At 39.8% G+C, this 13094-nt stretch overlaps 1 protein-coding gene across 1 annotated transcript in view; it reads right to left on the bottom strand.

Annotated features, from left to right (window-relative positions):
- Positions 1 to 13094, bottom strand: part of SMC1B (structural maintenance of chromosomes 1B) — an 85521-nt gene that overhangs the window by 48603 nt on the left and 23824 nt on the right. The window contains exons 5-7 of the mRNA XM_030855651.2: positions 11665 to 11903; positions 9707 to 9965; positions 8628 to 8768 (exon numbers count right to left, since the gene is read on the bottom strand). Of these exons, the coding sequence (XP_030711511.1) occupies positions 8628 to 8768; positions 9707 to 9965; positions 11665 to 11903 (639 nt within the window). The remainder of the gene's footprint in view (positions 1 to 8627; positions 8769 to 9706; positions 9966 to 11664; positions 11904 to 13094) is intronic.

The following is a 13094-nucleotide window of genomic DNA, read 5'->3' as shown; positions in this document are numbered from 1 at the left end:
TGAAATTCTGTTATCTCACTTAAGAATTCCATTCAGGCTTCCCTGGTGGTCCAGTGGTTAAGAATCCGCTTGCCAATGCAGGGGACAAGGGTTCAAGCCCTGGTCTGGGAATATCCCACATGCCGCGGAGCAACTAAGCCCATGTGCCACAACTACTGAACCTGCATGCCTAGAGCCCGTGCTCCACAACAAGAGAAGCCACCGCAATAAGAAGCCCGTGCACCGCAGTGAAGAGTTGCCCCCACTCACTGCAACTAGGGAAAGCCTGCGTGCAGCAATGAAGACCCAATGCAGCCAAAAATAAATAAATAAAATAAATAAAATTTAAAAAGAAGAATTCCATTCAAAGAGACAGGAACAAGATTAGCTAACATCAAGGACCAAGTTTAGTCAACTGGAAACACCTGCCTCTGCCTTTACTCTGGCCAGTCCCAGGGCTTGTGTCAGGGCCTGGATGCTCCGTTGGACACGTCATGGGGGATAATCAGACTGCCTTGACACCAGGCATTCTGGATTCAAGATGCCAGCTGATCATGCCAGTTGTCTAGAAAAACCAACCCCTGCCCAGCCCCTAGTGATCTTGGATCTGTGGAAAGTTATAGCCCTTTCCACCTGGGAACCACCAGTCCTGTGGGAAACCAAGTATGAGTACAGAGTTTTTCATCTCTTTCCACCCTGATATGTTATTTCTTCTGTCAGTGTTTTTCTATTCAAAAGACAACAGAGATTCAATCAACACTTACCGACATCTACCAAGTACATGGGACTTACAATAGGACACTATTACGAATCCTGCCTTTAAAAAGCTTCCAGCCTAATAGAGCTATACCATTAACTGTACTTTTCCTCCAATCTGATAAAAGCCCTTAGACAGAAACAGATTAAGAACAATGGGTGATTAGATGAGGAAGAAACTATTTTTCAGGGTTTTTTTTTGGTGGGGTGGGTAGAAAAGGCAAACCAGGGAAGACTTTGTGGTGTGGGTAACTATTGAATTGAACATGTAATGATGAGTAGGTTTTTCAAAAATTAGCATGCACAGAGGCAAAAATGTGCAATGAGAAATCAGTGTATAATTTTATAATGTGATACAAATTATACCAGTGTTTTAAAAGTAATTACTGATATGTTATACATTTTTCTCCTTCCACAAAATGTCCTCTCTTCTACTCATATGATTATCAATATATAAGTATATTATCATATACTACCCTTCATATTTGTTTGTATTTTCATCTGCTAACTCACAAAGAGACTACAATGAGAGGCATACAGTGTAGGATTAAGAAGGTTCATTCTGGAGACAAAGTGTTTAGAATCAAATCCCAGTTCCTCCACTTACTAGTTCAGTCAAGTTAACTATCTCGTGCCTTGATTCCTTCATTTTTAAAATTCATTAATCCAACAAATACTTATTATCTGCTCTAGATCAGGAACTATTCTAGGTGCTTGAGATGTACCAGCGAACAAAACAAACATCCCTGCTCTTGTGCAGTTTACATTCTAGAGAGGGACAGTAGACAAACAATATGCAAATTAAACAGTATGTTAGGAGATAAACACTGGGAAAAACAGAGCTAGGGTAAGGGGAGCAGAAGTGCACTGGGGACTACAATTTTAAATAGGGTAGTCAGGGTAGTAGGTCTCATTGAGAAGGCAACATTTGAGCAAAGACTTACAGGACATGAGAGTGTTAAAAATTAAAAAATGTAGGGAAAGCATGTTCCAAGCAGAGGAATAGCCAGTGCAAAGGCCCTAAGGCAGAAACATGTCTGATACGTTCCAGGAGGCCATTACAGCTAGACCACAGAGAACAAGAGAACAGAAAAACAGGAGGTTTGAGAGGTAAATTGGGGTGGAAGGGGCAAGAAGATCATGTAAGTCTATGTAGGGCACTCCAGGACTTTGACTTAAACTTTATGTGCAAGGGGAAGTCACTAGAGGACTTCAAAAAGAGCAAGTTTCATGATCTGATTTAGATATTAAAAGCATCACTCTGGCTGCTGTGCTGAGACTATTATGAAGGAGACACAAGAGAGAAAACTTTCAGGCTACTACACTGATCTAAACAAAAAACAAAAAGATGGTGGCTTGGACCATGGTGGTAGCAATAGAAATGGAGAGAAGTGGTAAGATTTTTGGTATGCTTTGAAGGTGGAGCCAACACAATTTCCTAAAAGAGTAAAAGATGGACTCCAAGATTTTTGACCTCATCAACCAGTAAGACTGACTTGTCATCATCAGAGATTGGAAAGACTATGTTTGGGGTGCATTTGGGTGTGAGCAGAAGTTCAGTTTGGGACTTAAGTTTAAGATATCTATTCAATACCCAGAATGAAGATGATGAGGAAGCAGCTGGATATATGAGGTTGTGAGCTAGAAATACAAACTTGGGAGTCATCAACAGATGGTATTTAAAGCTATAAGAATACAGAGGGTATGGCCAAGGTGGAGGAGTAGGAAAACCCTGAATTCACCTCCTTCCATGAGCATACCAAAATTACAACTACTTATAGAGTAACTATGAGAAAAACCTGAAGACTATCAGAAATGATTTGCCACAAAAAAAGATATAAAGAAGGAACCACGAGACAGGTGAGCAGGGCAGAGACGTGGTACAGTCAGGACCAATACCACCGGGTTGGGGACTCATTAACAGAAGAAATATGACGATCGTAGAGGTTCTCCCCAAAGAGCAAGGGGTCAGAGCCCCACATCGGGCTCCCCAGCCCGGGGGTTCTGCACCAGGAAGGTGAGCCCCCAGAACGTCTGGCTTTGAAAATGAGCAGGGTTTACATACCAGAGAGCCAGAGGACTGTGGGAAACAGAGACTCTCTACTCTTAAAGGGTACATGCAAAATCTCATATGCTCTAAGTCCCAGCACAGAGGCAGTAGTTTGAAAGCAGCCTGGGTCAGATCCACTTGCTGATCTTGGAGAACCTCCTGGAGAGGCAGAAGGCAACTGGGATTCTTCCTGGGGACACAGATGCTAGTGGCAGCCATCTGGGGGAGCTCATTCTATTGTGATGACACCAGTGCTGGCAAGCACTGTTTTGGAATCCTCCCTCTGGCCTAAAACTGCCCACCAGCAGGCCTGCACTGGTCATGTGGGGTCCAGGCCCCACCCACCAGCGGTCAGCAGCAGCCCTGGGCCCTCCCAAGCTGTGCAGCCAGCCATGCAGGACCTGGCCTCACCTATCAGTGGGCCAGTAGCAGCTCTGTGCCCTTTAGGCCGCACAGCCAACCACATGGAAGCCTATCTCACCCTCCAGCAGCCGCAACCACTGCACAAAGTAGGGCCTTGCAGCCAACAGGGCCAGGGGCCTGCCCCACCTACAGCATGCCCAAGTAGTTACCTCCTTGCCAACAGAAGGGTGCATGCAGCCCACACAGGGGGCACCAGAGGGGAGTGTGCTGCTGGGCCCCACAGGACATCTCCTACGTAAGGCTACTTCTCTAAGATTAGGAAGTAAAAACAACCTACCTAAAACAGAGAAATATACACAGAGAATTAGGTAAAATGAGAGGACAGGGGAGTATGCTCCAAATAAAGGATTAAGACAAAACCTCAGGGGACTTCCCTGGTGGCGCAATGGTTAAGACTCTGCGCTCCCAATGCAGGGGGCCCGGGTTCGATCCCTGGTCAGGAAACTAGATCCCACATGCATGCCGCAACTAAGAGTTCACATGCCATAACTAAGGAGCCTGCCTGCCGCAACTAAGGAGTCTGCCTGCTGCAACAAAGGAGCCCACGTGCCGCAACTAAGGAGCTGGCGAGCTGCAACTAAGGAGCCCTCAAGACACAACTAAGGAGCCCATGTGCTGCAACTAAGGAGCCCACATTCTGCAACTAAGGAGACTGCAAGCAGCAACTAAGACCCAGCACAACCAAATAAATAAATAAATATTTTTTTTATAGAAAGACAAAACCTCAGAAAAAGAACTAAAGGAAATAAAGAGGAGCAATCCACCCCATAAAGATTCTCCAAGGTAATGATCGTAAAGATGCTCACCAAAATAGGCAGAAGAATGGGCAAACACAATGAGAATTTCAACAAAGAGTTAGCAAGTATAACAAAGAACCAAACAGATTAAGAATACAATAACTGAAATAAAAAGTTCACTAGGGGACTTCCCTAGTGGTGCAGTGGTTAAAAATCCGCCTGCCAATGCAGGGGCCACGGATTTGATCCCTGGTCCGGGAAGATCCCAGGTCTGGGAAGATCCCAAATACTGCAGAGCAACGAAGGCCATGCGCCACAACTACTGAAGCCCACGTGCCCTAGAGCCCATGTGCTGCAACTACTGAGCCCGTGTGCTGTAACTACTGAAGCCCATGTGCCTAGAGAAGCCACTGCAACGAGAAGCCCACACACTGCAATGAAGAGTAGCCCCTGCTCACTGCAACTAGAGAAAGCCCATGTGCAGTAATGAAGACCCAATGCAGCCAAAAATAAATTAAAAAAAAAAAAGTTCACTAGACGGAATCAACAGAAGATTAGATGAAACAGAGAAATAGATCAGCAATCTGGAAGACAGAGTACTGGAAACTGCCCAAGCAGAACAGAAAAAAGAATTTTAAAAAATGAGCATAGTTTAACAGACCCCTGGGACAATATCAAGTGTACTAACATTAGCATTACAGGGGTCCCAGAAGGAGAAGAGAGAGCAAAAGGGGCAGAGAACTTATTTGAAGAAATAATAGCTTAAAACTTCCCTAACCTGGGGAAACAAACAAACATCCAGGTCCAGGAAACACAGAGAGTCCTAAATAAGATGAACCCAAAGAGATCCATACCAAGACACTTTATAATTAAAATGGCAAAAATTAAAGATAAAGAGAGATTCTTAAAAGCAGCAAAAGAAAAGCAACTAGTTATGTATAAGGAAACTCCCATAAGACTATGAGCTGACTTTCCAGCAGAAACTTTGCAGACCAGATGGGAGTAGCACAATATACTCTAAGTGATGAAAGGGAAAAACCTACAACCAAAACTCTACCAGGCAAGGCTATCATGCAAATTTGAAAGAGTGAGAATGAGTTTTACAGACAAGCAAGCAAAAGCTAAGAGCTCAGCACCACTGAACTGGCTTTATAAGAAATGTTAAAGGGACTTTTCAAAATGGAAAAGAAAAGGATACAACTAGAAATCTGAAAATTATGGAAAGAAAAATCTCACTGGTAAAGGCAAACCTACAGTAAAGGTAGTAGATAAACCACTTATAAAGCTAGTAGGAAGGTTAAAAGACAAAAGCAGTAAAACCATCTGTAACCACAATAAGTAGTTAAAGGATATACAAAACAAAAAGATGTAAAATATGATGTCAAAAGCATTAAACTTGGGACTTCCCTGGTGGCGCAGCGGTTAAGAATCTGCCTGCCAATGCAGGGGACACAGGTTCGAGCCCTAGTCTGGGAAGATCCCACATGCCACAGAGCAACTAAGCCTGTGCGCCACAACTACTGAGCCTGTGCTCTACAGTCCACGAGCCACAACTACTAAAGTCCACGTGCCTAGAGCCTGTGCTCTGCAACAAGAGAAGCCACCGCAGTCAGAAGCCTGTACACAGCAATGAAGAGCAGCCCCCGCTCACCACAACTAGAGAAAGCCCACGCGCAGCAATGAAGACCTGACGCAGCCATAAATAAATAAATAAATTTATTTATTTAAAAACAAAAAAACACATTAAACTTGGGCTTCCCTGGTGGCGCAGTGGTTGAGAGTCCGCCTGCCGATGCAGGAGACATGGGTTCGTGCCCCGGTCTGGGAAGATCCCACATGCCGTGGAGAGGCTGGGCCCGTGAGCCATGGCCGCTGAGCCTGCACGTCTGGAGCCTGTGCTCCGCAACAGGAGAGGCCACAACAGTGAGAGGCCCGCATACCGTAAAAAAAAAAAAAAAAAAAAATTAAACTTAAAGAGGGAGTAAAAATGTGAGGTTGTTAGAATGAATGGAACTTAAGATATCAAAATAATCATATGTATATATGAATCATATATATTATGTGTTACATATGACATAACATGTTCATATATTATATATGAACCTCACGGTAACCACAAACCAAAAGCCTATGACAGATACACACAAAAAAAGAGGAAAGGAATCCAAATATAACACTAAAAATAGTCATGAAATCACAAGGGAAGAGGACAAAAGATGAAAGGAATAAAAGATAATTACAAAGTGACCCAAAAACAATGAACAAAATGGCAATGAGTACATACCTATCAGTAATTACTTTAAATGTAAATGGACTAAATGCTCCAATCAAAAGACATGGAGTTACTGAATGAATTTTTAAAAAATGTATACGCTGCCTACAGGAGACTCACTTCAGATCTAGCGACACACACAGACTGAAAGTGAGGGGATGGAATAAGGTACTCCATGCAAATGGAAACAAAAAGAAAGCTGAGGTGGCAATACTTATATCAGATAAAACAGTCTTTAAAACAATGATGGGCATTATTATATAATGATAAAGGGATCAAACCAACAAGAAGATATAACAATTTTAAGTATATATGTGCCCAACATAGGAGCACCTAAATACATAAAGCAAATATTAACAGAGACATAAAGGGAGAAATTGACAGATACACAAAAACAGGAGGAGACTTCAACACTCCAGTTACATCAATGGACAATTCATCCAGACAGAAAATCAATAAGGAAACACTGGCCTTAAACAGCACATTAGATCAGATGAAATTAATAGATATATATATGACATTTCATGCCCAAACAGCAAAATAAACATTCTTTTCAAGTGCACTTAGAACATTCCCCAGGATAGATTGGATGCTAGGCCACAAAGCAAGTCGCAATACATTTAAGAAAACTAAAATCATACCAAGAATCTTTTCTAACCACAACAGAGACTAGAAATCAACTACAAGGAAAAAACTGCCCAAAACACAAATATGTGGAGACTAAACAATTACTACTAAACAACCAATGGATTGATGAAGAAATCAAAGAAGAAATTAGCAAAAACACCAAGACAAATGAAAATACAATGATCCAAAATCTACGGAATGCAGCAAAAGCAGTTCTAAGAGGGAAGTTTATAGTGACCTAAACTGAGGTAGCAGCTTTGAATGGGAGAAGATGTTTGCAATCAATATATATGATAAGGGGTTAACATCCAAAACATAGAAAGAACTCATACAACTCCACATAAAAAAAAAAGACCTGGACTTCCCTGGTGGCGTAGTGATTAAGAATCTGCCTGCCAATGCAGGCGACACAGGTTCGCTCCCTGGTCCGGGAAGATCCCACGTGCTGTGGAGCAACTAAACCCATGTGCCACAACTACTGAGCCTGCACTCTAGAGCCCACAAGCCACAACTACTGAGCCCACATGCCACAACTACTGAAGCCCGCACCCCTAGAGCCCGTGCTCCGCAACGAGAAGCCACTGCAGTGAGAAGCCCGTGCACCGCAATGAAGAGTAGCCTCCGCTTGCTGCAACTAGAGAAAGCCTGCACGCAGCAAAGACCCAATGCAGCCAAAAATAAATAAAATAAAATAAGTTTATAAAAAAAGAAAGACCTAATTAAAAAATGGGCAGGGTATCTGAATAGACATTTTTCCAAGGAAGACATATAGACAGCCAGCAGGCACATGAAAAGATGCTCAACATCACTAGTCAGCAGGAAATGCAAGTCAAAACCACAATGAGGTATCACCTCACCCCTGTCAGAATGGCTATTACAAAGAAAACAATAACAAGTGCTGGCAAGGATGTGGAGAAAAGTGAACTCTCTTACTGCTGGTGGGAATGTAAATTGGTGCAGCCACTATGGAAAACCTTATGGAGATTTCTCACAAAATTAAAAATTGAACTACCTTATGATCCAGCAATACCACTCCTGAATACTTATGCAAAGAAAACAAATACAATAATTAAAAAAGATATATGCACTCCCATGTTCACTGCAGTACTTTTTACAATAGCCAAGATATGGAAGCAACCTAAGTATCCATCAATAGATGAATGGATAAAGATGTGGTATATTATATATACAGTGGAATGTTACTCAGCCATAAAAAATGACATACCTATCCTCATTGTTCAAATTAAGAAATCAAAGTTCAGAGAAGTGAAATGATTTATTTATACCAGCACAGGTCAGTGACAGGACAAGACTGGATGGAAGCCAGGTCTGCCTTACTCTAAGGCAGAACACTGTAATGCTGTCTTGGTACTTACCTCTCATGTAGACTATTAAGCTCCTCTTGGGCTATGTCCTTAATGTTTCCAAATGACTTTTCACCTACATTATGATACTTGTTTTTTTCCTTTATCCCTCCTCCTAACCTCACTGGACTAACCTACATGTAAGAATAGACAATATCATCTGCCCACACCTATCATTATACAGGTGCACATAAAATGCTTACTGACTATATGAATGAAGACACTGTCTGTTTATATCTTAGACCATGAAAGAGCACCTAAATGATACAATACTAAGCAGTCTAACAGGTAATCCAGAAAATTTAATTAATTCCTTATATCTGATGTAAATTCATTTATATACTGAAAAACCAATACAAAAAAGGGAATAAAATTTCATGAAAAATAATTCTAAGTCATTACTGCCCAAACCAAGGTACCTGAGCTTCCCCATGCCTCCTCTTTTCAAATGCCAGTCTTTCTTCATCAGCCTTTTGTTCCCAGTGCAGCTTTTCCAATTGTTGGGTCATTATAGCCACTTTCTTTCTTACTTGTTCCTTAAGTTCTTTGTATTGATCCAGCTGTATAAAGAGCATTTAAACATTGCTAACTCACTTAAAGAAGCATGAGAGGAAATTCTTTATATGCTATCCTTCACTAGCTGATAATTAAACTTATCAAAATTATGTTTTATATAAATTAGGCCATAATTAGCCATTTTCTCTGGCTAAGATAGCATGAACGTAAAATGAACGTCTTCTTATTTAAAACTGTTTAGATAGATCAATAAGGTATTCAAAACCAACTCTATAAGGTCTCTGTAAGAAATTCTTAAAAGAGAAAGAGCATTAAAACTCATTAAAATTCTTAAAAAAGTTCAGAGAAAATTGTGTATTTTTCTATTTATACAGTCACAATTATTTTAGTATATATATTGTGATATAAGGTTATTATAAAATTAATGAAAGAGATAAATGACAAATTTAGTTGAGGGAATATTTGAAAACTCAATTATAAATTTTTGGATATCTACTATTGACTTATAATTAAATCTTATGTACTAAATGGATATTAATCACTTAACATTTTAAATAATCTTAAGGAATCAATTTCCCTTTTGTCAATTAAGTGATCATGTTTCTTCACAGCCATATATTATCTGACTTTTAAGTTTTTACAATATTCATGAGGAAAAAAATGATTACCTTAAAAACATAAGAATATAATTTAATTACCTTTTATTACAAAATGATACCATGTAACCTTGGTTGAAGTATTTCCTATGACTTTAATTAACTCATAAATGTTATAATGTCGTCTAATTTTATGAAGGAAAAATAGCCTACTGTAAAGATTAGATTCTACAATAGGCTGAAAAATTTAAATCCTCATTAATTTAAATTCTGAGGAAAATCTCCTAAAATATCAGAAAGAGAGGTCATCCTTTAATTTTTTTCTAATTAAAAGGAAAAGCTGAAACAATAGAAACAAATGATTTCCCATATGTCAACTTTTTCACCTGACTGGCTTCTAGTTCAATGTCTCGCCCTTTACGTAAAATTTCTTCCTCAATCTGCTTTTCAAAACTTCTCCATGCACCATCTAAATCAACCAGCTCTGTCTCTAAGGCCTTTATGTCATCTTCCTGTTTAGAACATTGTTTTTCACTGTCCTTTATTGATTTCTTAGCCACATCTAACTTCTTGAGGTGGTGAGAAGTGTTTTCTTTAGCTTTAATGTATTGAGGCCTCTTCTGATTTAAAAGTGCTTCAAGAGATCTAAAAAGAAAAATAAAGTTTGCTTTAAAGGAAATTTAATTTTATAGTATATAAAGGGAAGAAGTTCTTTTGATCAAATTATACATTTAAAAAGAAACGATAAAAATTGACTTTCAGAGACTATAAGCGGATCAGTGGTTACCAGATGGCGGGGGAGAACCAAATAGGTGAAGCATAGGGGAATTATTTTTTTTAAATACATTTATTTATTTACTTATTTTTTGGCTACATTGGGTCTTCATTGCTGTGCTCGGGCTTCCTCTAGTTGCGCGAGTGGAGGCTACTCTGTTGCAGTGTGCAGGCTTCTAATTGCGGTGGCCTCTCTTTGTTGTAGAGCATAGGCTCTAGGCACGCGGGCTCCAGCAGTTGTGGCTCGTGGGCTCTAGAGCACAGGCTCAGTAGTTGTGGCTCACAGGCTTACTTGCTCCGCAGCATGTGGGACCTTCCTGGATCAGGGCTCGAACCTGTGTCCCCTGCGTTGGCAGGCGATTCTTAACCACTGCGCCACCAGGGAAGTCCCAGGGGAATTTTTTAAGAGTGATAAACTACTCTGTATGATACTGTAGTGGTGGACATATGACATCATGCATTTGTGAAAACTTACAGAAATTTACAGCACCAGGAGTGAATCTTAATGTATCAAATTAAAAAAAAAATCATTTAGGAGGCCGAGGGGTCCTAGACAGAATGTAGAATGTGACAAAAGAATCTAACTGTATTACAAATGTATGAAACAACCTTATTGAAGAGGGTGGGGGGAAACGTGCTAACCTAAGTAACTCTGGAAATGAGTAGAGGCCACAAAACTAAAAGCAAAAGGGATTGTACATAAGCCTTGTACTCTAGTTGATAAAGTTGCTTCCCACAAGGATATGGGTTAATAATTCTTATATTGCCATACACGATTACTGGAATTGAACAATTAAGCAAATGGATGGGAGACTGTGGAACCCAGATTTCTTACTGTTGGAATAGGTGGTTACAGATAAGCAAGAAAAGGTCAACATCAATAATGATATGGGACTTCTCTGGTGGTCCAGTGGTTAAGACTCTGCACTCCCAATGCAGGGGCATGCGTTTGATCCCTGATTGGGGAACTAAGATCCTATATGCCGCGTGGTGCAGCCAAAACAAACAAACAAAAATAATAATGATGTCATGCTGATACTATGATATCTTAGATAGATGATATGTCATATAACATATATGATATATATTTTTTAAGTTTTGGTATAGCCACTTTATTTATTTATTGTCCACATCATGCAGCTTGTGGGATTTTAGTTCCCTGACCAGGGATCGAACGGGGCCCTCAGCAGTGAGAGTGCAGTCGTAACCACTGGACCACCAGGGAATTCCTCATATATGATATTTGACATCCCTGATATAATATGATGATAACGGCATTTTACCTCTGTGGTCTTCTTCCCCCAAACCCATAAACGCTAATTATGAGAAAACTAACAGACAAATCCTAATTGAGATACTAAAAATATAAGATGTTATAAGTGAGAGAAATTGAGTGTGGGGAATATGGGAACTCTCTGTACTATCTTTAGAATTTTTTCTGTATATCTAAAAGTATTTCAAAGTAAAAAAGTTTACTTAAAAGATCAACTTTCAAAGTGTCACTTATATTTTTATATTTTCTATCAATCTACATAAAATCCAACTGTTAATAACTATTTTGAAAACTCACTTTAATTCTTTTTCTGTTTGTTGCAGTTGTCTGCTTAACATTCCATGTTCCTTCTTCTTGGCTTTAACTGTGTTTTCATGACTAGAAAGAGACTCTTTTGTGACACTCAAATCCTTATTCACACGCTCTAACTCACTGTTTAGAAAAGAAATTTTTTTCTCATTGTGATACAGTTGGAAAAGCTGCAGTTGTATCTTGCTTTTTTTCAGTTCTTCAAGGAGACTCTGGTAACGTTCTGCCTATAAAACAGTACAATTCAACAACAGTTAAAAGGGAGTATATTTTACATTGACCTTTCATAAACTCAACTAGAGTGCCAACAAATGATCGCTAATGAATTTTTATTTTCATCATTAACAAATGTCATTCTTGCCAAAAGTACCATTATTTGGAGAAGGCTTCTGCATATGCTTCTACAATAAACCAGTAAAGGACTTTATTTATTTTCTAAAATTTCTTTCTTTCTTTATTTTTGGCTGAGTTGGGTCTTTGTTGTGGTGCACGGGCTTCTCATCTCGGTGGCTTCTCTTGTTGTGGAGCACAGGCTCTAGGCATGCGGGCTTCAGTAGTTGAGGCTCACGGGCTCTAGAGCTCAGGCTCAGAAGTTGTGGCGCATGGGCTTAGTTGCTCCGTGGCATGTGGGATCTTCCCGGACCAGGACACGAACCTGTGTCCCCTGAACTGGCAGGCGGATTCTTAACCGCTGCGCCACCAGGGAAGCCCAGTAAAGGATTTTATATTCATGCACTCAGTGGTATGGTAGTAAGAACCATGAAGGGCCACCCACTAACCGAGTCCTGTCCCATTTTTGTCTTGACCTCAGAGTTTGGCAAGCATGTCTGACATCAGCTTCCTCATTTTTAAACTGAAGGAAGTTATATGACTTTTAAGGTCCCCAGAGACTTTAAATTCAATGATTCCAGGTAAAATTCCTTCTATAGGATGTAATTTTTTCTAGGAATAGAACTAATAGGACTATTTTAAAGTTCTAAGTTATATGTGAGATGGAAGAATTTCTTTAGTATTTGTGCTATTAATAAAGAAATAAAGGAAAGTGCTGCCTTAAGAGGAAAGCTCTTAATCAATGAAATATTCCAAGTACTGGGTAAACGGTCATCTGCCAGGATGTTGTAAAAAATAACTGGGAAGGTGGACTACTCTAACTGTCCTTATAATTTTTAAAGGTCTTCAATTCTACACTGCTGTAAGCTGTTTGAGTATATTATGCATACTATAGTTTGACTTTCACTTAACACCACCCCTTTCTACTGACAAAACCAAGGACATACACATACATACAAAAATGTGAAGAAAACAGAGAAACATCACTAATAAGGAACACATCCACTTTTCATTTATTTCTTCAAATATTTATTAATTGCCTATTGTGTGCCAAGCCCTCTTCTATGTACTGGAAATATAGTAGAAAA

This window comes from Globicephala melas, chromosome 10 (genome assembly GCF_963455315.2).
Source record: "Globicephala melas chromosome 10, mGloMel1.2, whole genome shotgun sequence".
NCBI lineage: Eukaryota > Metazoa > Chordata > Mammalia > Artiodactyla > Delphinidae > Globicephala > Globicephala melas.
This window is presented reverse-complemented; position numbering and strand designations above follow the sequence as displayed.